Source organism: Ictalurus furcatus, chromosome 2 (assembly GCF_023375685.1).
Source record: "Ictalurus furcatus strain D&B chromosome 2, Billie_1.0, whole genome shotgun sequence".
NCBI classification, from domain to species: Eukaryota; Metazoa; Chordata; class Actinopteri; order Siluriformes; family Ictaluridae; genus Ictalurus; species Ictalurus furcatus.
Genome location: NC_071256.1, coordinates 25,706,056 through 25,730,777, shown reverse-complemented (window position 1 = coordinate 25,730,777; position 24,722 = coordinate 25,706,056). Strand labels below are relative to the sequence as shown.

Here is a 24,722-nt window from a genome sequence, read left to right as displayed (position 1 = left end):
CGTGCCACACGTAGACCAACCAATTTTATCGATTAGTTGTTACCTCTAACCAAAATGAAAGTTTTTGATTGGCCTAGTCAATGTCCTGACTTGAAGCCATTGAGATGCTGTTGGCAGGACCTTAAATGGGCAGTTCATGCTTGAAAACGTTCCAGTGTGGCTGAACTAAAGCAGTTCTGCAAGAAGAGTGAGCCAAAACTCCACCACTGTGCTGTGAAAGACTGATCTCCAGTTATCAGAAGCATTTGGTTACAGTTATTGCTGCTAAAGGTGGCACAATCAGATTTTAAGTTTAAGGCAGCAATTCATTTTTCACAATGGTGGTATGTGTTGGATAACTGTTGTTTTTTTTTTGCTTCAATAAAAAAATAAAAGCTGTATTGTGTGTTTACTCAGCTTGCCTTTGTTTTATGTTGTATTTCGTTTGAAGATCTAAAACTATTTAGTATAAGAGATACACAAAAACAGAAGAAATCAAGATGGGAGCAAATACGTTTTCACAGCACTGTATATTTCTTAAGCAATTTTTGTTATAGACTGATTGGAAGCAGCGGATATTGTGTTCAATCCCCAAAAATAAAAAGCTTAGAATGGCTGCGTCCAAATATCCCTATTGCCCTATTACACAGTAGATGAAGAGCAGTATGCCAAAGGAGTAGTATATCCGAATCCTCAGTATTCATAAAACAGTAGGCGAGAAATACCCGGATGACTTTCTGCTTTTCCTCGATTCTGCAGTATGGAACCAGCGGACACTGGATACTGCACTATCCCATAACGCAATGGGACATGCGGAAGTACTACCAGAATCCATGTCCGAATTGTATTCATGTTTACCACTTATACTGATCAATACATACTGTGTCAACGGCCAAGCAGTAGGTAGTGAACCGAAAGCAGTAGGTACTGCATACGATTTCGGACACAGCCAATGACTTGATTGTTTAAGTGTGCACACCCTTGGGGCATGTGACTGTGCGCAGAATTAACAAATCACATTCAAACTTATGTTCAAGGTCATTATTATACACCTGTCATCAGTCAGTAAGTTTACATGGACAACAATAGTCTGATATTAATCCGACTAAAGTCATACTCGAAGTAAACACAAATCGAATTAAGACATGGAGTATTCCTGTTTTAGTCGCATTATCGGAGTGCACTACAGACATGTACACACCTTAATCACACTATTAACGTCGTGTGAGAGTTTTCACCGCATTTTCGACAGGACACGATCACACATGGCAGTGTTCAACCGTTTAACCGCAAACAAGAGAGCACGGCTGCGTCCCAAACCGCGTACTTACCTGCTATATAGTAGGAGAAATACACGTACTTCAGCTACTATATAGCAGGTAAGTACGCAGTTTCGGACGCAGCCCGTGGCTTCAAGCAGTCGTCTATTAGCACGTACAGCATGACAAATAATTAACCGCACTTGAAGTTTTTGTAAAATTAAAAATGAAACACCGAAAAATGTATGTTGATACGTGAAATTCTGGAGGGAACGTCGGACGGCGTGGCATGGGGACGTAATCGCGTGTGCCGTTAATCGATCTATGTTCTATAAAACGGGAAAATGAAAGGAGTATTCTAAAAGCAAATCATGTAAACACCTTAAACACAATATTGTCTTATACAGAATAAGTTCAATAATTAGATTATTGCTGTCCATGTAAACATAGTCAATGAAGTGATTAACTCCAAATAAAGATCAGAGGTGCAATATTGTGCAGCCCCATTTAATGTCAGGTGTGTGTGTGTGTGTGTGTGTGTGTGTGTGCGCGCGCGCACATGTTTTCCCCATTTGAGCACAATTAAGTGAAATAGAGCTATAGAACACTGATAAAGTGTGGGAATCTTAATAAATTAAGATATTATGAATTCAAAACATGACCTCAAACAAAACATGATTAAGAAAAACTGAATCTTTATTTTATATGAAAAGATGCTTGCATTTAACAGTTTCAATACATGACATAATTGTATCAGACTTGCAAAAGAAACAAAAAAGCTTAAAATACAATGTCTCCTTAAATGTAGTTTTCACCATCAACGATTTCACACGGTAGCCCAAACCTGAAGGTTTTGGTAGTAAAACAATCTTTCTTAATTATAGACTGTTTAAAAAAAACAAACAAACAAAAAAAACATGCCAGATGATTGGGTGCTACAGTAGTATTTACAGTAGTTTCTAATTAATCTGTAAAATGATATTGTTTGATGTTAAGCATCAATCAATTTTTCACACTTAATTACGTTATTGTGTAAGGTTGCAAATACTAATTTAAAAAATGTGACTATGAACTGTATGAATTTATTTATTTACTTGTATGACTATGAAATAATTACTGTGTTACACAATGTGACAATTCACAATTCACTTTAGTCCCTTTTTTTGTATGGGTGCATTGACTTGATATAGGTGGGGTAGTCAGTGAATCGGTTTTCTAATGGGTGAAAGTGACCGAAAGTTTGTTCTGGAATTTGATTTGATGGAAAGTAAAGATTCAATAATTACTGAAATACACAAATAACATATTAGTCATATTCAGTGTCAATAAATAAAATGTCATTTATAATATATAATTTTGACTTTTTATTTCATTTAGTCCAAAAATGTCTCTGTTGGAAAAAGTTTACAGGCCTTAAAATAGCATTTGACAGACATATTTCAGCTGCTCTAGTAAACAGTTCTAGAATTTTTTAAAAATTTGATTTTTTTTTAATTATTAAATTTGTTTTTTGTACAAATGAATTGCAGATGAATGATATCTGTATTATCCACCATACTTATTTCAAATCTACATAGAGCACTATATTTTATATATGCAAAACTTGGAGTCAAACAATTGAACTGACTGGATAATTTTTATGAAGACAAAGTCAGATAAATTATCAGACACTATTGCTTTTGGTATTTGCTTACATAACAGAAAAATATGATGGCACATGATCTATGTCGAAATTTTTTAGCAACACATATAATGCCAGTTGAAAAGGTATCTACATATTTTACAACAACTAAACCCTTTTAATATTATGAGTAACCAACAGACACAAAATGGATGGACACGGACCTACAAACTCCAAAACCAAATATAGGCGTTGAAAATCAACCACTATTTACACTGAGAAAAAAATGTAAATCTTTTCAAAGGCTATAGGAAGTATTTGGTGATCTGTAAAAAAAAATAAAATAATAAAAATGTTTAAAAATTTACACTTCAACAGCTGCCAGAGGAAAAGGAAAAAAAAATGTAGTATAGAAGAGGAAGTTAGCTTATGTATGATTAATCCGGGTATGACTGTCTCCAAGAGATTCTTACATTTCATGGTTGTTGCACTGTCATTCTGAAAGTTTCAGAAGAAAGCAGTGAAGAGACCCTGATTTGAACTCCGTTATCATCTCCATGAGTACATAAAATCTTTTGCATGATTCCCCAAAGGACATTCTTGGACATCATTTTTCAACATTGGTTTTGAAATTGTTTAATTTTTCCAGAAAGATTTTTGATCAATATCCAATATCAATAACCAATAAGTGGTCGCTTGTGTCCAGGAATATCATTTTTGTACTCATTGGCATAGATGGTGCCATTACCCATGTCTGTTATTCTGCTGAAGCTCATTGGACTGTAGTCCATGGAGACTCCTGAGTCTGCCACAGCCATGTAGGTATATCCTGGCCCTTTGGGTGGCCATGTGTGGTTTGGATATTCAAGACTTGACTGTGATGATAGTCTTCCTGACCCAGAACATTGTGGGAGGGAGCCAATATCAGAATCTGAGGCAGCCATCAAGGAGGACTCTTTGATAGCAAAGAGAACCTGCAGGGGCAATGACTCCTCAAAGCTATCATCCCTTTGCACTTCTCCCCGGCCACGCTGAGAGTTCTGGTTGAGGGTGACGTATGTGTCTTGTGACTCAAGTAGTGATGAACGGGAGAGGACCTCCGGATGCTCTTGAAAAGTTCTCAGCTGCTCCATCAACCAGTGGCTGTGTGGAGGTTCTTGCCATTGGACAATCAAACCTGTCTCTAACTGATTGTCTGCTCCTTCTATGGCCTGTGGTTCTTCTCTCAGGAAGTCAGCTGCTCTATGGGTTGTTTCTGGCCTCTGTGTAGATGTGTGACTTGTCATTGGTGGCTGACTGACTTCAGATAGCACCTCTAGAGAGGAAGGAAGCTCCTCTGTGTACATGTAAACTGGCCATCTGCTGCCATTACAGTGGCCAAGCCACTCCTGAGGGTACAATCAAAATGGTTACTGCAGAGTTCACTGAACGTACCTTCTGAGATCAGGACTTTTGTTTGAACAAGAATGCTGTTCAGGTAGAGTTATTGATTTTGCAATTTGCTGATATGATGGTATAAAAAGGAAAACATATCCATGCTTCTTCTGAAAGGAATTTAATTCAAACAAAACACAAGACTTATTTTGCTAGTCATAACTTAAAAGACATGTCTGTGCTTCATCATTTCTTGTATGCAAGTTCTCAACAGCAATACTGATTCACTAAAGTAGCTATACCTGGAAGTCTCCTTTGTAGATCGTGAAGAGGCCTGGGAATTTGTGCTCAGGTGAAGGGATTTCAGGCCACAGTTTCTTTAGCAGGAATCTGTAATCGTTAACACAAACGCTCCATAAGACTCCACTTTTTCCTCTTTTATATTGTCACTCAAATGTAGATTCTACGCTGTGCCGTTATTATACTTTTATTGTAAACAATAAAAATATATATATATTTTACTGACTTGTGGTGGGATAGAAGCATGGTGAGGGACAGCAGGATGAGGATCAGAGAGATAATGAGAACCAGAACCACAATCAAGGGGTCTAGTGAGGAAGAAGAGCATTATGTCACAACGGTGACACTAAATTGGATCCAGAATGATTAAAAAGTACTTAAATAACATTTACCACTTGGGGTTGTAGTTCCAAACTCAGGATCTGACCAAGCACTCCAGTAACCATCATAGGTGATTCCGTCAGGTTTGACACGGACCAACACCTTGTATTTGCTGCTTGCTTGAAGGCTACGCAGGGTGAATTTTGTGCTGGCTTTCACTATTTCCTGAAACAAAACAAAGTTTACAGTCTACTCCATGCTCATAATCCATGTTAATGGATGTGGTTATAATCAACGGATAATTTGTGGATGGATAATTAATGGATGTGATTATAATCTGTGGTTATAATAAACATCTCAGGCTGAAAAAGAAACACATGCATTAGTGAAAGTCATAGGCAACTGGACATACCAAGTTTAAGAAAGTATTAACAAACAGCTGTAATTCAAGTAAGATTTTGTTTGTTTTTAAGAAGGTTAGCGGGTGCCGTATTCTGAAATGTAGGGGTATAATGATCCGATGATTTGGACTGGATGCAGTTACCTGTAACTCTGATACCTTTTAAAATAGTTTTTCTCTAGGTCATCATCTTTTATGAATTAATGGTGGGTCTACCCCAGATTTTGAACCAAGTTGGTCACATATTGATCAGAGGTTAGTAAATCAAATTGTATCATATTGTACTTGAGCAAATTCAGTGATATCGTCAAATATTGAAAGATTTCTATAACTTGGGCTCTGCCATGGTTCCAGATGTGACCGCAGTGAATCCAGCTAATTTAATAGATTTTTAACACTTTTAACACTTTATTTTTATAGAGATTTTAACAATAGACATTGTCCCAAAGCGGAATCTTTCCAAATTTCAAGTTTCAAGAATGTATTCTTGAGAGGAAATGTTCAAAAGGTCAGCACTTTTATGTTTACCTTCCGCATAGGACTCCCTTGTGCTACATATCTGATCTCGTACATCAAACTGTCATCAATGTACTTCACGGCAGGAGGCAGCCAGCTCACGTTCAGTTCCCCTTGTTTCCCTGTGCTCACCACAGTCAGGTTGGCAGGAGGATCCAGCAGAACTGAGCAAGGACAAGAAAAAAAAAGTAACCTTGTTACCTCCTGTAGAACAGAAAGTATCTACTTGAGCTTTGTGGACTCACCAGCATGGTCAATGAAGAGTCGGCGGTTGTAGAGTTCTCTCCCACCCTGAAACACACGTAGCTGGAGTGGAGCAAAGTGTTGAGTTTTGGGGATATTGCAGAAGAACAGCCTTTTACCACTAGGCCCCTGTATACGCAGTTCAGACACAGCACACTCACTGCTGTTCTCATTCCTAAACACAAAGAATTTAGTATTAAACATTATTGTTCATGGTTGTATAGTCACACCAAACAGAATATATATAATTTTTTATAGATGGACTATAAAGTGTGGGACGGCATTGAAAATCTGTTTTTTCCCCCCATTTAAAATGGGGGGGGGGGGGGCAGAGATTAATATTCTTGAAATATTTCAATTTAATTTTTAATTAAATTAATTGATGAATGTTTAATATTCAAGATTCTGCAAATTTCCTAGGTTCACATGTAAATGTAAGCAGATTTGTGATACTGACCATGCTAACTACTTTGTACAATATGTGGATGGATTTGATATAAAATGGAACATAAGGTTTTACACAATCTTATAGAGTCCGTGCCATCTTCAGGACACACTGTCATTAAAGCAAAAAAAGGGACGTACTAAATACTAAAACAAACTGAAATTCATGTAAATATTTCATAGATTCTTCTTGGTTTTTTTTTTTTTTTTTTGCTCAATTTGTTGTCAATATAATTTGTAATGAAAATTTTTGTTTATAGAAAATAGAAGCATGTTGACCCTGTTGTAAAGTATACGCAGATCCTCAACATATCTGGAGTGTTGTATGAAGTAAGCGGTGTGTATATAAAGTTCTTGTAAAGTATACATAATAATTCTTTTTTTTTTCATCGGATAAACTGACACTTGGTCAAGATGTGAAGAATTCTCAAATTCAGCCTCCTCAAACAGTTACTTACTGGTACTGATAAATGAAGGTGAATGAGTGTTGACCAAGGTAACTGTTCTTCTTCTCCTCTTCCCAGAAACAGGTGAAGTCCCTCAGCGTCTCAGAAAAGCATTTAATGTTCTCCGGCTCATCACGAAGCAACTGAAGAACTGCCAAATAGGATTTTATTTAATTTATTGTTTCATAAACTGTTGAAGTCAAACGATGATGTGTAAAAGTAAGTCATGTGCTGATTATATACACAGAACTGGAGATAAATAGTTAATAGAAGACACCGTTGTTAGGGAAGGAACAGATCAAATCGCCCCCTACCTTTGCTTTCAAAAGTTTCCCCCGCATCCGTGATTAAAGCCAAGGATAGCGCGCACAACACCAGTGTGTTTATCCTGTCATTGGACATTTTTTAGTCGTGTAGAACAAAAGCGGGGTCGCTTTCTGTTACTCTGCATAATTACGCAGTTACTGTTGCCTGTCGTGTTTGTCTTCTGTACAGCTTGTCCCTGAGATACCGCGTGTGCAGCCAGTCAGATAAAAACGCAAATACGCGCGACTAAATTGTTTACTCTTTTTTTTCTTCTTTTTTTTTTTACACTAACAAGGAGGCGGGGCCTTAACGTATCTTTGTTTGTCGAAGTTATTTGTGGGCGGGGCTTAACCTGAGCTTGTACATTCTGTGGTGGTGGCTAAACGAGTGGTTAGAGAGCACGTGATGATCATGTACCTTGCTGTATTGGGAAAAAGCAATTTGGTTAAAACGTGTAGTCATTAAAGTATATATTGACTATAAATAAAGTCGAAATCTACAGGTGTAGGTTAGCTATAGGTGAATTAGTGAGTGTGGACATTAGGAGGCTTGGATGCACTGAGAGAGAGAGAGAGAGAGAGAGAGAGAATAAGTAACAGAGTGTACAGTAGAGAGTGAGGGAGACTCACTGGTCTGTAACCGGTCTTCTTATCAGCATGTATCAGGCGCGCTTGTTTTGCGCTCAGCGCGCGTTATCGCCTGTCCGAGAGCGTCCTTAACGCATAGATAAAGTGAGATGGAGCCAACTTAACCCACCCCTATACTGCCAGAATCCACCTTATTGTTTAACCACATCGCCATTTCTTTTTTTTATACTGGCACCCATATTGAACCGTAAATCTGCTGAGTTGGATCTAAACCCCATGCAGTTCAGTGAGGAACAGAGCTACGCTTATACAAATCCCACAAAGTTTGTGTTTTCTTTGCTCTAACACAATCCTGCTAAACCTGGTAATAAGTGATGGGTTTCAATTTCTGTCCAAGAGCAAGGAAATTACCAAACTACCTATCATCTATAATGTTGCTTAATTTTGTTTTGTAATATATTTGAGTATATAGCCCCCCTATCAAAGGTTTTTCTGCACTACTCCAACCTCCAAACTACTACTACTATTACAACAACAACTACTACTACTACTACAACAACAACAACTACAACAACTACTACTACTATTACTAATACAACAACTACTACTACTGTTACTACTATTACTACAACGACTACTACTACTGTTACTACTATTACTACAACGACTACTACTACTGTTACTACTATTACTACAACTACTACTGCTACTACAACGACTACTACTACTGTTACTACTATTACTACAACAACAACTACTACTGCTACTACGACTACTACTACTGTTACTACTATTACTACAACAACTACTACTACTGTTACTACTATTACTACAACTACTACTACTGCTACTACGACTACTACTACTGTTACTACTATTACTACAACTACTACTACTGCTACTACGACTACTACTACTGTTACTACTATTACTACAACAACTACTACTACTGCTACTATAACGACTACTACTACTGTTACTACTATTACTACTACTACTATGACTACTACTACTGTTACTACTATTACTACAACAACAACTACTACTACTGTTACTACTATTACTACAACTACAACTACTAGCTACTATTACTACTACAACAACTACTATAGTAGATGAGGAACATCTACTATATATTATTATTATTATTATTATTATTATTAAGTAGTAGTAATAGTAGCAGTAATAGTTGCTATTACTACTACTATTTCTACTACAACAACTACTACTATTACTACTACTACTACTTATTATTATTATTTACATAGCACTTAATGCTAAGTTTAAATCTAGTTTTAGATATAAACAATTAAAAGGTAAGAACACAAGTATTTATGTAATATAGACTAGGTACATTAATGAACCAATTTATAATTACTAATTAATCACAAACCTATGATACACCCATTTGTAGAGCTTCCCCAAACTGTTGCCACAAAGCTGGAAGCACACAATTGTCTAGAATATCTTTGTATGCTGTAATATTACAATTTCCCTTTACAGGGGCCCATCCCTGTCTCAGTATGACAATCTCCATGTGAACACAGAGAGCTCTATAAAGACATGGTTTGCCAAAGTTGATGTGTAAGAATTTCAGTGGCCTGCACGGAGGTGTGAGGTGAACCTGCTAACCACTAAGCCACTCTGCGCCCTGCCATATAGTGTATTTACTACAAATAGTAAAAAAGTATATTTGACAACAATTAATAGGTCATATTAAACAAGTATGTTTTTATCTGGAATTAAAAACTAGTGCTTTTCTGGAACACTGGGGCAATAACTGAGGAGTGAGTTTCTTCACAGATGTTTTTGTTCAGCAGAAGACCAGACTTTGTGTTCCAGCTACCTGATTGACAGAAATGTAGTTTCCATATTTATGGTCTGGAGAGCAATTATGTCTTGTTTTTATGCGTGTCAGGAGGTTGTGGGTTACCGGTGGCTACCAAGAATACTGCTGCAGGAAGCCCCTTTTGTCATGTGCACTTCTCTGGATAGTTAGATAAAACACAGCATGGCAGCCATGTGGTGTACAGTGGTAAATCAGATGCTATCAGTGGCCCTCTGCACCCTAATTTTCAAAGATGGGGAAAAAAAACACAACAGCAAAAGAGCTAATATTATTATTATTATTTTTTAAAGAGGACCAGCTTCCTTGCCACATGAGGAATTATGAACTTTATTAATGGTACAGAATCTTTGAGACATTCAATAATAATAATAATAATAATAATAATAATAATAAAAAAAACAACAGCAGATTAAAGAAAGATTTGAGAGCAGAGTATCTCTGTGAGTAGCGCCAACGGATCATAACAGTTAACTGTATGTTTGGCGATTGATAGAGAGAAAAGGGAGAGGGAATGGGTGGAGGTTAGATGAGGAGCTGCAGAGAGTTTTCTCTAGTTTCTGTTATCACACTCACCAGGTCACATCACAAGTATGTAATTTAGGCTTGGAAAGCATTCTTAATACCAAAAAACTTTATACAAGCCAATATAGGCCATAGAGGTTTTGACATTTGAAGGCAATATGTACATTCTGTCATAATGATGGCACTAGCTGATCACATGAGACTTTAGTACAAATATAATGAGGAGCCTGAATCATCACCCTACTGCAATTTTCAGCACTGTCCCTGAATATATAAAGGGTACATGGCATGTAATCTACACAATCTCACTTACTGAATGATTCTGCCACACAAAAGTACAGTTTCTCTTCTGTACTTCACAACTGTGACGAGTGATACGGACGCAGGTTGGGGTGGTATATTGTACAAAGAAACACTAGTAACAAATTAACAGGAAACAAGATTTACAAGAACAAAACATGTGACACACACAATCCTCTTTTTCACTTCCACAAGCCCTTAGTGCAGACATCTGATCTTTCTATATACACTACAGCCTCACTGCAATGATGGTTTAAACACAAAAACACCACTTAAAAGCTTAAAGCATACCTAGTCCATAAGATTCACCTCAGCAAATTGTATTACTTTAAAAAATAATGAGACTAGCTTTATACTGAAATGAAATGTGAAGATTTACCTGGTAGCTTTGTAAGTATAATATAAAATTTAAAAAAGCAGGAAGAGTTCAATGTATTTAATACTTAGTGTATCTGGTTTAGAACATTAATTCAAAAGGTTATGTGATTGTGCCCTAATTATTCCCATTGAACCATATGCAGCATTTTACCAGAAAATTTCACTAGAAATTCATTTCATTTCCATTAAGAAAAATATTTGACATGAAATGTAACGATTATATTATCCTAATTTTTAATTCTGTTTGTCTTCATTTGTTTTTCATGCTTTTGTGCATTGACATGTGGTTCCTCTAAAAACTAAACCTTTATACAGACAGACAGTCTGGCACAGACTGGCAGTTGAAAACGGGGCTATCAACTTGCATGTGACACAAACACATCCATTATGGGCTAAGCCACAGAGCTCTCCCTCCCAAGCTTTTTTTTTTTCAGAGGAGAGGAGAAAGTGCAAGGGTTAGAAGGACTGGATGGGTATGGATGGACAGATGTTTATCTCTGTAAGCTGCTAGCACACAGACCTTTAACAGCCTGTGCATTTCTTAGTACAGTTGTGAGAGGAGCTAAAATGAGCTGCAACAAGGTTTAAGATTTTAAGTGATTTAGGGAACGCTGCACCTTATTTCACAGGAAATGCTTCCACCTACCATGACCTTACACTTAGCTAAATCACAAAACACCCTGGTTTTTTTTTTCTGTTAGCAGCAATGCTTTCTATAGACATCATACATATGGACTACAGTACAGACTAAAGACTTTCTTTTGATTGGCCAAATGAATTTAAGTTAGAATACTGGTTTGACAGAAACCTAAGAAATGTGAGAAAGGTTTACAGAATCTGAATCAGAACACATCTTAATCCAAAACAATAAGTCTTAGTCATATAGCTAGTGTTGAGTCTCCGAAAACAGGTGTGGCAGGAGGACTGAGACAAGGGTGCAGTTTGTAGGGGTGGAAGTAAGATGGTGTGGGGTTGGTGTTTTAACAGGCACAGCTGCTATGTCCTTCAGTGGTAGAGTCCTGCAGGTTGGAGTCCTTGAGGCTGTTGAGTGGACCATCTCCCTCCATAGTTTCGTTCATTTTCTCACAGATTACATCCACCAACTGCTCAAACACCTGCTTCACGTTGATGTTGTCTTTGGCACTGGCTTCAAAGAACTGGAATCCTGGAAGAAAGGAACGGTGAAACTAAAGTGTATATTATTGGAGTAATGCATTTAGTACGTTTACATAGGCATTTGTGCAAAGATGTGGGCGTGGCCTATTGCTATATGCGCTGTAGGGTGTCGGGATACAAATGTGTATTCTCACCTAGTTCATCAGCTAGTCTCTGGCTGTCTTCTGTTGGAATAAGTCGGTCATCCTCTAGGTCACACTTATTACCCACCAGAATCACCTGTGCATTGTCCCATGAGTATGTCTTAATCTGGGTAGCCCTAAAGGCACCACACACACACACACACACACACACACAGAGTAGAGAGAACAGCTTATTATGTATTATTCTATCAAAATATACAGACTACTGTACAGAACTTTCAATACACTTCTGGTTAATTCGTAGATGAAACGGGGCCACAGGCCACACAGGGCATGTGCCACGAGGCCCTGGCCACTAGGGGCCCCTCAACAAGCAGACATTTGAAGTGAATCATTAAGACACTATGCTGTAACACAGCCAATGAATGTAACGTCTCAGAATTTGAAATAAATTCAGAAATTGGTGTGTGGGCCTGAATTTCTCCTCCCATTTCTTCCCCCAATTTGGTCACATCTCTCCCCCATCATGAGACAGGTAACCAGGAGGACGAAGGCGTGTGTCCACTGTGCCATGTGAAGCCAGCCAATCTCCACTTTTTGAACTGCTGCTCATGCTGTGTCACAGGGCAGTGTAATACATTCAAAGGAAAGCACTATCTACCCTCTTCTGCATACGTTAGCACTTAGACGTTCACTATTGGCTAGTACCACTGTGACTGACAGGGGAGAGAGTATGCAATTCCTCCTACCCAGGACCAATTTTGCTCCTCGGCTCACTGCCACGAATCGGCTGTGGCATCGTTGGGATTTCGTCACAGTCTGCTGATGATAGGGTGAATGCTTTTCTATTGTGCCACTTGGGAGCTTGGTCTGTATCCACTGAGCAGTCAGTTAGGCCCTTTAAAAAAAAAACAACCCTCAATTGTGTTGGGGTTGGGTGGTCAGGGCTCCATGGTTACATGAGTACCAGGGTGGGAAGGGAGGCCCTACTTAGGTTCCTGCCCAGGAGCCCAGGATGTACTAATCCATCCCGGATTTGTACAGGTATCTCTTTTTTCCTTCTTCCCTTTCCCCTCAGCCCCTCACTTACCAGTCCTGTACAGCATTAAACGAGTCCTGGTTGGTGATGTCATACATTAGCAGAAAGCCCATGGCTCCTCTGTAATATGCTGTAGTGATGGTTCGGTAGCGCTCCTGTCCTGCTGTGTCCTAATACAAAACAAACAAAGCAAAGGTCAAATATACAGTACAGTACAATGCAACTCTGCTCCATTTTCTCAATAACATATCTGTGGGAAGATGGATGATAAAGCTTGCTCCATTTTCATCATAAAGCCCTATTTTGTTTACTGAGGTTCATTCAGGGTTTCAAATATGTAGTGGACACTTGCTGCTGCTTGGCCTACTTTTGAACTGGAAGTTGGATAGGGTATAGTGAGGTAAATGCTACTGTGAGCCAGCAGAGGGCATCCACTTCTAACGTTCCGGTGTTGCATTGATGGAAATGATTGCAATAAGTGTTTCTCAAGTATTTAAATAGTGTGAATGGTTATTGAAATATTTAAATATTCTATACTTTTATACTACACTCATCCTACACTTTAATAGGAACACCTGTACACCTGTTCATTTATACAGTTATCTAAATCAGTCAGTTGTATAAATCAGTTATCATGTGGTAGCAGCTCAATGCAAAAAATAAAATAAAAATAAATCATGTACATACAGGTCAATAGCTTAAACCGTGGCATGGTTGTTGGTGCCAGAAAAACAACAACAACAACAACAAAAAAACATCCTGTAAGTGGAGGGTCTGCAGGCTGAAACACCTTGTTGATGAGAGAGATCTGAGGAGAATGACCAGACTGGTCTGAGCTGACAGGAAATCTATAGTAACTCAAATAAGCACTTTTTTACAACCATGGTGTTACGATGCAATGGAATGTTTCTGGTGGATTGGCATGGCATATCACCTTTCTATAATCGCTTTTCCATTAATTTGTCACCAGTGTGTACAAGTGACATGCACTTCATCATCAACTTTACTTTACTTTACTTTACTACATCTATTTTAACAGATCAACGACCCACTGGTCACTAAATAAGTAAGTAAGTAAATAAATAAATAAAAATTTAAAAAAAAAAAATCACTGACCTGTTCGTGTGCCGTTTTTCATTTTCTTAAAAGCTTTGAGGTGTCCAAGCATGGATCATGCGTGTTATAGCATAATGCAGAGGTTTTGGTTTCAACTGTGGCTTGGAGAGATTCAGCTCTGGCTAAAATGCATCTCATAAGTGAAGTGATTTAAGCAAGCGTAAACTTAAATTTAATTTATTGTATTTTACATGAATTTACACCCACAGTTTATATAGTCCCTGTCCAGATGTAATCATGAAATGACTAATGTTGTGTAAACATGGTCACTGAATTATCAGCAGCACACACTCAAATTTGACATCAGAGACTTTTGTGCCTAAATTAATTACCAAAAAGAAGAGCTGAAATCAAACAAGTAAAGGGTCGGCACGGCAACTATGCCACTGTCGCCTGGAAACCTGGTCTGGCACCCTCATTTGCATACGAAAGAGGGAGAGGAAGGGTTGCTCAGGTAACTGTAGTGTGTCACTCAGGTTGGATATCAAGCCCCTGTATGTGTGTGTCACATAAATATTGTGTTGCCATAAACACTTATGAACACTTTTTTTTTTAATTGGAAAACTAATCTATCTATCTATATACATATACATAAATGACAGCATGCAGAGTTTGCATATAGCACTACAAATTGTTTAGTTTTCCAATAAACTAAAGTGTTCGTGCCTAGTTCCTTTTGGTTAACTCCCCAAAGAATTTATAAACAATCAATAAACGAAAAAAAAGCACACTGGTTTTCCTTGTGATAATACTGTATGATGACAGAGAAGTTAACAGTGTAAACATAACCGTGGCCTTTACAAATGTGTCATATCCTGTTTTCTGTGGACAGTTCCAAGCAGCAGGTGTGTCCCCATGCGTGAGACACACCATGTTTGGATAAACATACACTTACTTAATGGAACTTTACATAAAACTGTCCTTTCTATCTTTATCCATCCATCCATCCATCCATCCTTCCCCCCACTGATGAAGGAGCTCAGATGTTTAAAGCTTATTCGTAGAATTGAATCCACATTTTAGAAATTATCTGAAGCTTTAGGTTAGCATAAACCTAGCAAGAGCAAAAGCAGTTTTAATAAAATGCCAAAGGAAATGCATGTATACATTCTTGCAAATTACAATGTACATGAATGGTCAGTGAAGCAAAGTGAAAGTATTTGTTCTCTGTCCCTCTTTGAAAGGCTGCGAGTATGAGTCATGGTCCAATCTCCTACATCTACAAACGATTCCTGTGAGAATCAAGGAGGTGGTGGGAGAAATATAGAGGCGAACTACAACCACTGAACAGGCTACAGAGCTACTAGTCCAGGCTCTTGTCATATCAAAACTGAACTACTGCAATGCATTACTCTCGGGCTCCCAGCCAGCTCCATCAAACCCCTTCAGATGATTCAGAATGCAGCAGCACCTCTCGTCTTCAACCAGTTCAAAAGAACCCATGTCACACCCCTCTTCATCTCCCTACACTGGCTTCCTGTAGCCTCCCGCATCAAATTCAAGGCCTTGATGCTCACGTACAAGACCTTGTCTGGAACAGCACCCTCCTACCTCAACACTCTCCTGAAGTCTTACGTTCCCTCACGTAATCTGCGATCGGTTAACGACCGATGCTTAGTAGTGCCTACTCAGCGTGGCTCAAGGTCCCTTTCCAGAACCTTCACAATAACTATTCCTCAATCGTGGAATGAACTTCCAAACAGAGTCCGGACCACAGAATCTGTCACTATCTTCAAAAAACAGCTAAAGACCCACCTCTTCCATGAACACTTCACTAACTAAATGTAAACCACAGATAATTCTCGCTGACCATTGCCAGCTAAGCTTCCTGGCATTAGAAAGGAATGAACAGAGGTGTGGTTTGGTCAGGAAGCAATTCATGCCAACCATTCTGTGGGCCCCCTGGAAAAGGTAGCGCAAGCAAACAACAGGCCATTTCAGCTTTGGATTGATGCCACTGAGCACATTAAAGAGACTCTGGACTCAGCAAGGGTCTGCATGCAGTGCCACTTTACTGCATCTGCCTGCTATGAGAGTGCAAATCAATTATCCTACCTGCTATTACTGCTCTACTCTAATATACAGCTTCCTGGAGAAGTATACCTAGAAGTATACCTTATAACTAATACGTCAAATGGTCAGATTAATGGTAAAAGGTACAGAGATTGAAATGTAGACGAGAAATTTACATACTAGCAATATGCGCATCGTCTAGAGAAAATGTCAAGGTTTATAATGTTGTACCATATTTCACAGACTCAGCTGAAGAAAGATTAATCATTTGCAGTTTGAAGACACAGCAAATTAGAGAGCCTTATTTTCCCATGGCACAAATGTGTTTCCCACATCCTGATCATAAAGTAGCATTTGAGCAGCATTGAAAGCTTGCTAAAGCATATGAGCTGTTTCCAGATCATTATAGCTTGCTAAAACTTGTTTAATGGCCTACAATAAATAATCAACTAAAATAAAACAATTAGCTAAAGACAAAAGATAACATTTTTGTCTTGTTATTGTTTATCATCAGGTGTGTATTCAGCCTCTTAAATGTGATCCAGATTTACTAAGAACAACGGGTTTCAGGTTTCTCACGAAATTTGAGCACAAGGGAAGAACTAAAAATGCAACAGATACTGAAAAAAAAAAAACCTGAAGTAAAACAATATAAATGCAAACACATACTTATATTGCTTAAATCATGTATGTTTGGAGGTTATTTTCTTTTTTTGTTGGTATTGGTCTTATATCATTATGGACACGAATCAACTCGTGTATTCATTCAACTCAGCCCAAGTAATAATTCTGATTTAGGAGGTGGTTTCATTTTTTTCTTCCAGTTATATGGGCAACTGAGAGTTCAGCACTAAAATCAGCCATATTAATTTCATACACCTGATAAATGAGGTAGTTGTATGTAACTCTTAGGGCTGTTCCATACCAACTGCACAAAGGTATGAGGCGGCACAATGCTAGTCCTGGATAAGTCAAGACAATCTGTTACATTTCCTGGCTCTAAAATAGCTGTTTCATTGCACCAGTTAGTTTTTAATTGATTTAGTTGATGTATCCATGATGATGGTCCATTCTTGAAAAATGGTGTGAAAAAGACCCCAGATTTTGCCTTCATTTAAATGCTAAACTGTTCACTCCCAGCAGTATAAAGTGCACTTGGCACCACTTTATAATTAGTATACAAAAACTGTACGACAAGTAGGCTAATGTTTGATTTGATTAATAGTTTTGCCAAGCAATTATAGAATTAGTGTCAGGTATGAAATTTCAACTTCACTGTAGCTAACAGGAAGAAAGCAGAAAGGCCTGAGTAAACAAGGTCAAATAAATGCTGATTTGTGGCTGGGAAAAAGAATTGACTGCTGTCTGATTTGGCAACTCTGCTACACAAAGTCAACACACGCACAAAAAAAAACTAAACGAAAGCTATAATGCTGTACATTACAGATCTTTTTTTTTTTTTGTAAGGTTGTCCTGTCAGGATCATAACTGTTTATGGCCTAAGGCATGATGAATAATTTAATTTATTTTAAATCAGCTTCGGTGTCAATTAGAGGTTCGATTGAAAATCACAACACTGTCCCTTCTGATTTTCCAGGGAAATTTCATAGAGTAAATTAAATGGAACCAGATCTTTGTATCTGTAATGATAAAACAATGAGGAGTATCGTATATTAGATGGAAAAAAAAAACCTCACCACCAGTGTTGGGTATGTTACTCAAAAAAAGTAATCCACCACAGATTACTAATTACTACTTTAAAATTGTAATCCGATTACTCCATGAAAAAATCAAATGGTCTGCACTTATATAGCGCTTTTATCCAAAGCGCTTCACACTGTGTCTCATTCACCTATTCTCTCTCTCACACACACACACACACACACCCCAATGGTAGCAGAGCTGCCATGCAAGGTGCTAACTTGCCATCGGGAGCAACTTGGAGTTCAGTGTCCAAGGACACTTCGGCATGTGGAGTCATGTGGGCCGGGAATCGAACCACCAACCCTACGATTAGTGGACAACCAGCTCTACCACCTGAGCCACAGCTGCTCAAAAAAGTAAATAGATTACTAATGACTTTACTTTCAAGTTACTTTCAAAACCTGTCAAAGCTATAAAAATACACTACAAAGTGAAACTCATAGTTCTTTCAGTCATTTTAGCATGCATCAATGTATGACATGATCAGAAAAAGTTGGACACTTTGAAAAAGTGATTAATACACGTTTACTCAAACATACCCAGATCTGTAGCTTGATCCGCTTGTTGTTACGGAAGACAGTTTTGACCTTGAAGTCGATGCCTACAGTGCTGACGAAGGCCGAGGTGAAGGAGTCATCAGCGTAGCGGAACAGGAAGCTGGTTTTGCCCACACTGCTGTTGCCAATAATCAGGAGCTTGAACATATAATCAAAGTTCTGATCAGCTGCGTCCTTCTGAGGGGGCTGCTGCAGCAGCCGCGAGTCATTCACTGCCGCCATCTAGAGGATGAGACATTAAAACGGTAAACACCAGGTTGTCAAGAGTCGTTAAAATGTTAAGTTTAAAAAAATAATAATAAACCTATCCAGTTCTCACATATAATCTGATTATGAAAGTTCTAGCTAAACCAGAATTACTCTGACTTGTGCTCTAATCATTAAACAGCTAGAAACATTTTCAACAACCAGACATTTTCCGTTTATGATCTGTTTCCTAAGCAACATAAACTATCCAGTTAATTCATCTAAATCTTAATACTTTGTTACCCTCTGAGCATAACCTCCAGAGTCTATCATCTCCAAAAAAGCTAGACACCCCTACTAAAGGCAGAGCTTGACAGAGAGAAGAGAAGAACCTCTCATCCAGCCCTCCCTTATCCACCCTACTCCTCCTCCTTCCCTCCTGATCATTCAGGGCTATACAGCGCTCAGCTGGCCTCTGGCAAGGTGTGTCTCCATGGCGACGGGCCCTGAACAAAACATCCACAGCTATTAAGAGAGAGAGAGAGCCGAGTGCGCCGGGCACGACTCCTCTCCAGAGGTGCACATATTATTACGTAACAAAGAGCCAGGAATGGACAGTCATTGTTCTGAATGGAAGAAGAGGCCTTGTTTAAATGCTAGCTCTGAGCACATGCTTCTGGAAACAGGCGAGTGTGTATGTAGGGGTTTGTTGGCAGGCCCTTAGCACTGGAGTGTGTTTGCAAGAGAGAAGTTCAAAGAAGCGGCAGAATGCATTAAATACATCACCTCCTTGTTGATGAAGCTTCTAATATACAGTATCTCACAAAAGCGAGTACACCCCTCACATTTTTGTAAATATTTGATTATACTTTTCATGTGACAACACTGAAGAAATGACACTTTGCTACAATGTAAAGTAGTGAGTGTACAGCTTGTATAACAGTGTAAATTTGCTGTCGCCTCAAAATAACTCAACACACAGCCATTAATGTCTAAACCGCTGGCAACAAAAGTGAGTACACCCCTAAGTGAAAATGTCCAAATTGGGCCCAATTAGCCATTTTCTCTCCCCGGTGTCATGTGACTGGCTAGTGTTACAAGGTCTCAGGTGTGAATGGGGAGCAGATGTGTTAAATTTGGTGTCATCGCTCTCACACTCCCTCATACTGGTCACTGGAAGTTCAACATGGCACCTCATGGCAAATAACTCTCTGAGGATCTGAAAAAAAAGAGCTGTTGCTCTACATAAAGATGGCCTAGGCTATAAGAAGATTGCCAAGACCCTGACACTGAGCTGCAGCACGGTGGCCAAGACCATACAGCGGTTTAACAGGACAGGTTCCACTCAGAACAGGCCTCGCCATGGTCGACCAAAGAAGTTGAGTGCACGTGCTCAGCGTCATATCCAGAGGTTGTCTTTGGGAAATAAACGTATGAGTGCTGCCTGCATTGCTGCAGAGGTTGAAGGGGTGGGGGTTCAGCCTGTCAGTGCTCAGACCATATGCCGCACACTGCATAAAATTGGTCTGCATGGCTGTCGTCCCAGAAGGAAGCCTCTTCTAAAGATGATGCACAAGAAAGCCCGCAAACAGTTTGCTGAAGACAAGCAGACTAAGGACATGGATTACTGGAACCATGTCCTGTGGTCTGATGAGACCAAGATAAACTCATTTGGTTCAGATGGTGTCAAGCGTGTGTAGCGGCAACCAGGTGAGGAGTACAAAGACAAGTGTGTCTTGCCTACAGTCAAGCATGGTGGTGGGAGCGTCATGGTCTGGGGCTGCATGAGTGCTGCCGGCACTGGGAAGCTGTATGGTCTTGGCCACCGTGCTGCAGCTCAGTGTCAGGGTCTTGGCAATCTTCTTATTGCCTAGGCCATCTTTATGTAGAACAACAACTCTTTTTTTTCAGATCCTCAGAGAGTTATTTGCCATGAGGTGCCATGTTGAACTTCCAGTGACCAGTATGAGGGAGTGTGAGAGCGATGACACCAAATTTAACACATCTGCTCCCCATTCACACCTGAGACCTTGTAACACTAGCAAGTCACATGACACCGGGGAGAGAAAATGGCTAATTGGGCCCAATTTGGACATTTTCACTTAGGGGTGTACTCACTTTTGTTGCCAGCGGTTTAGACATTAATGGCTGTGTGTTGAGTTATTTTGAGGCGACAGCAAATTTACACTGTTACACAAGCTGTACACTCACTACTTTACATTGTAGCAAAGTGCCATTTCTTCAGTGTTGTCACATGAAAAGATATAATCAAATATTTACAAAAATGTGAGGGGTGTACTCACTTGTGAGATACTGTAAGTGTCAAACGTATTTCTTGGTTTACTTAAAAAAAAAAAAACCAACAGTTCCTCATAAGCAGCCTGTTTTGACAGTTAGCCAACACTGCATGTTGAAAGCGAAGTTTGCATGTGGGCTATATTGCAGGAGGTGTTGCAAATGTTTAAGGAAGAGGGTAGTGTAATGTTAGGGAGGCTTTGAAATCAATGCTAAAGAGAAGATCTTCTTCTAAATTATCCAGTGAGCACAGAAAGCATCTACAAATATTGCAATTAGATCTCATTGGTATCAAGTGAAGAATTAAGCATTTCATATAACGTGGAGTTGTTTTTAACCAAACAATTGCATTTGCTTCTTGTGCAGTCCACAAAATATAGTAACTGGATCATAGGCAGCTTTTGTAAATCAGCAAAAACAATCTTAAGCCTCCAAAAAGGTTACAAGCGCAGTGCAATGAGCAATCCGCAACCAGAGGCCTCCAGCATTGCCACCCACAAAAATACCAGATAACAATAGTTATGTATATCCTGATTAAGCAATAAACCTCAAGACATAGCTGTTGACATAATTGTCTCGTGTTCGTTTAATTCCTTTTTGCCTGGCTAAATAAAACCGATAAAACTGGGTACCTTTATAAATAAATAAATAAGCCAAATACCAGTTTCATCATGAAAAACCTTCATGTTATTGTTTGGACCAGTACAGTGGTGATCAGCTGATTGATAACCATCTCAGTGAAGTCCTTGAGCTCGTCTAAAGAAGGGTATCCTGAAAAATACACTTGTCCAGATTGCTCCATACAAACTGTCCATACACTGAAACTTGGTGGATTGGTGATGAATTTCAGAAGTACGTTAAAAAAAAAAGATTTGTCTCAAACAACCCAAAGGAGAACCAACAGGTTCTTGTTCTGTGAATCATACAGAACAATTAACACCAAAGTCTGGATGGAAATGGACTCAAGAAGAGCTTACCTTATTGATTATTTGACAGAAGGAGCATCTGCCTCTGTAATGGAACAACCTGTAGACAAGATCTATATCCAAAACAGCATAATACACTTTTAAAAGTGGATTCTCACGGGTTCTAGCTTTCTAAAGCAGCTTCAATTGTAAGATTTGAACATTGTCCGTTTCCATACTCTGGCCAACAGGCTCGAATAACACTTTATTACAAAATGATAAACGTAGAAATACACAGTTTTATACCCCGTACAGACAACTATACTATTTCACAGACTCTGTATCGGTCACTAGATAAGCGCGTGCGTTTTTAAACGGTCTTATTTACAAATCAGCAAAAAAAAAAAAAAAATTAGGCGGAAGTTTGGACCAGAATTCAACACACACACACACACACACACACACACACACACAAACAGACAAAACCAACCCGTGTGTATAACAAACGTTAGCTAGTGACATTCCCTAAAATGTAAACTTGTGAAAGTCATTCACCCTGAAAGAACGCAAGAATTAAGCTAAAAACAGAATTAGGGCTGGTTTCACCTTCTCTCAACGCCAAAGACACTGAAATTGCACATGACCCCCCCAAAAAAAAGTTCCCGTGCCTACCTCCTTCACAGTGAGATCCCAAGAATCCGCCTGGTGCGTGCCCGAGGCTGATCTTACCGGATATTTACAGCTCAGTGGGCCTGGTGCTCTGCCGTTGCTAGGCTGCGGCGTGCACGCGGACCCTAGCAGAGCTCCTGGATCTGCTGTGGCTGTCTGTGTGCGTGTGTGTGTGAGAGAGACAATAGCCCTACCCCGACCCTCACAATCCATCCACCTTTAACCACGTCCCAAACCACACACTACACCACTAAACAGCAGGATACACATTTAGATGTAACTGGAATGGTATGTCACAATTTGCCAGTTTATTAGGTACATCCACACTGCAAAAGATACGTGTGTTTAATGTAGGTTCAGAGAGGTTAGATTCAGCCATTCGGTAGATGTTTTTTTTGTTGTTGTTTTGGTGTGTGTGTGTGTGTCTTACAACAGACTGTGTAAACTCTAGAGACTGCTGTGTGTGAAAATCCCACGAGATCAGCAATTTCTGAACTATTCCACCCAGCCCACCTGGCACAAGCAACTATGTCATGGCCGTGATTAACCTGATTGGATAATTACATGATTGAGCAGGTGCACAGGTGTTCCTATTAAAGTGGCTGATGAGTTGTGGTTAACTCATTTTCCATGGAGAAGGAGAGTAAATTTGCACTGGTTCATTTGTAATGCACTCATAAACACACTGACTTCATACATGATCTTAAACAGGAATACCATCCGTTTATTATACACCTGTGTGTACTTTGTATCTGACCACATAGGTCCTCTGTTGATCAGATCAAATATTATTTGCCTAGTGGATCGTTATCAGTATAGGATGTGACACTAACATGGCCATGATGATGTGTGTTACTCTTAGCACTGTAATTGGGATTGCTAAACACCAAACGTCACAGGGTCAGGGGGAACCTGGAGTCTATCCCAGGGAACAAGGCAGGGGACACTCTGGACAGGTGCCAATCCATCAGGGCACAATCACACACACACACACACACATTACACACAATTAGGAACGGGCAGTCAGCCTACTAGGCATGTCTTTGGACTGGGGGAGGAAACCAAAGTACCTGGAGGAAACCCCGAAATCATGGAGGGAACATGCATACTCTGCGCATGTAGGGCACCCTGGAGGTGCGAGGCAAACGTGCTAACCAGTAATCCACCATGCCCCACACCTATAAGTTGTATTAATAGCACACACACAACCTGTGGGTATATCATACCAATGTCACTGCTTATTGGACAGTAGTCTTCCATCCAAATAATACTATATCTGTTGAATAAAAAAATAAGAGTTACTATGCCTAAATAGAATCAACAAAAACAAACAAACAAACAAACAAAAACGTACCTAGTCCTAAGAGAGGTAGTTAATGTTTTGAAGGTTGCTGATAAGAAATCGTTAGTTATAATACATTTGTCAAAGTCTCTTTACTGGGACGACTACATCTCTTTACGTTCCTCCTGAAATGAAGGCCTGGGTATTATTAACTGATTTACAGCACCTTCTTGATGAACTAGAAAAGAAGGGGAAGAAGTAGACTTTGAATTCCTGGCTGATTACTAGGGGCAACATTTCCTGGAGCTAAGTTTAGACCACATTCCTTTTCAGCTGACTTCATCTTACACTTCCTCATGTTTTTGCTGAGATAGTCCTGAAATCAGAGGGGTTTAGCATTTTAGGTTATGCAGACTGTAGCCCATTGTCAGAGGGATTTTATTTGATTATTAACATTTCTTAGAGAAACATGTAGTTCCAATGCAAAAATAAATAAATAAATAAATAAATACAAAAGAAATGCATTGTGTATATGGAAGAGGAACGTTCTTTTCTTTTCTAGCTTTCTAATCCAGTTTTTCCATCTTGTTTAAGGTTGTAGAATGAGAAGCAACATTTGATTTTATGACAATATTTTTATTTAGCATCATTTACTTTACATAAAATTTCCTTTCTGTTCACTTTTAGTTTTAAACCCTTACCTTTTTCCCTTTGCCACACTGTCTTGTGCAGTTTATCTCCTATTAGAGAATTCTGTCACCATTGATGGAGATGAGAGCAGTATACAGTGAGCAGGCTCTCCAGTCCACTCTCAGTTAGTGCGTGTGCAGTTTTAGACGTGAGCGCTTCCAG

General features: G+C 39.1%; 2 protein-coding genes across 5 annotated transcripts; both read right to left on the bottom strand.

Annotated features, from left to right (window-relative positions):
* Positions 1-1,916: 1,916 nt before the first annotated feature.
* epor (erythropoietin receptor) lies at positions 1,917-7,747 on the bottom strand. The gene is made up of 8 exons (XM_053610881.1): positions 7,218-7,747; positions 6,916-7,054; positions 6,016-6,188; positions 5,783-5,934; positions 4,926-5,079; positions 4,760-4,841; positions 4,536-4,623; positions 1,917-4,247 (listed from the first exon to the last, which is right to left on the bottom strand). The coding sequence occupies exons 1-8, from the start codon at positions 7,303-7,305 to the stop codon at positions 3,534-3,536; spliced, it is 1,590 nt and encodes a 529-aa protein (XP_053466856.1). The 5' UTR covers positions 7,306-7,747; the 3' UTR covers positions 1,917-3,533.
* A 1,576-nt stretch (positions 7,748-9,323) lies between these two features.
* rab3db (RAB3D, member RAS oncogene family, b) lies at positions 9,324-22,825 on the bottom strand. 4 transcript variants are annotated; one of them, XM_053610894.1, is made up of 6 exons: positions 22,592-22,825; positions 21,992-22,053; positions 18,516-18,755; positions 13,195-13,313; positions 12,156-12,280; positions 9,325-12,010 (listed from the first exon to the last, which is right to left on the bottom strand). In XM_053610894.1, exons 3-6 carry the CDS (start codon positions 18,753-18,755, stop codon positions 11,826-11,828), a joined length of 669 nt encoding a protein of 222 aa, XP_053466869.1. In that variant the 5' UTR covers positions 21,992-22,053; positions 22,592-22,825; the 3' UTR covers positions 9,325-11,825. The 4 variants fall into 4 exon arrangements, with proteins under 4 accessions (XP_053466867.1, XP_053466877.1, XP_053466869.1 ...); XM_053610892.1 differs by lacking the exons at positions 21,992-22,053; positions 22,592-22,825 and adding an exon at positions 19,023-20,758 and having other exon boundaries at positions 9,324-12,010; XM_053610902.1 differs by lacking the exons at positions 21,992-22,053; positions 22,592-22,825 and adding an exon at positions 19,112-20,758 and having other exon boundaries at positions 9,324-12,010.
* Between the last annotated feature and the right edge of the window lie 1,897 nt (positions 22,826-24,722).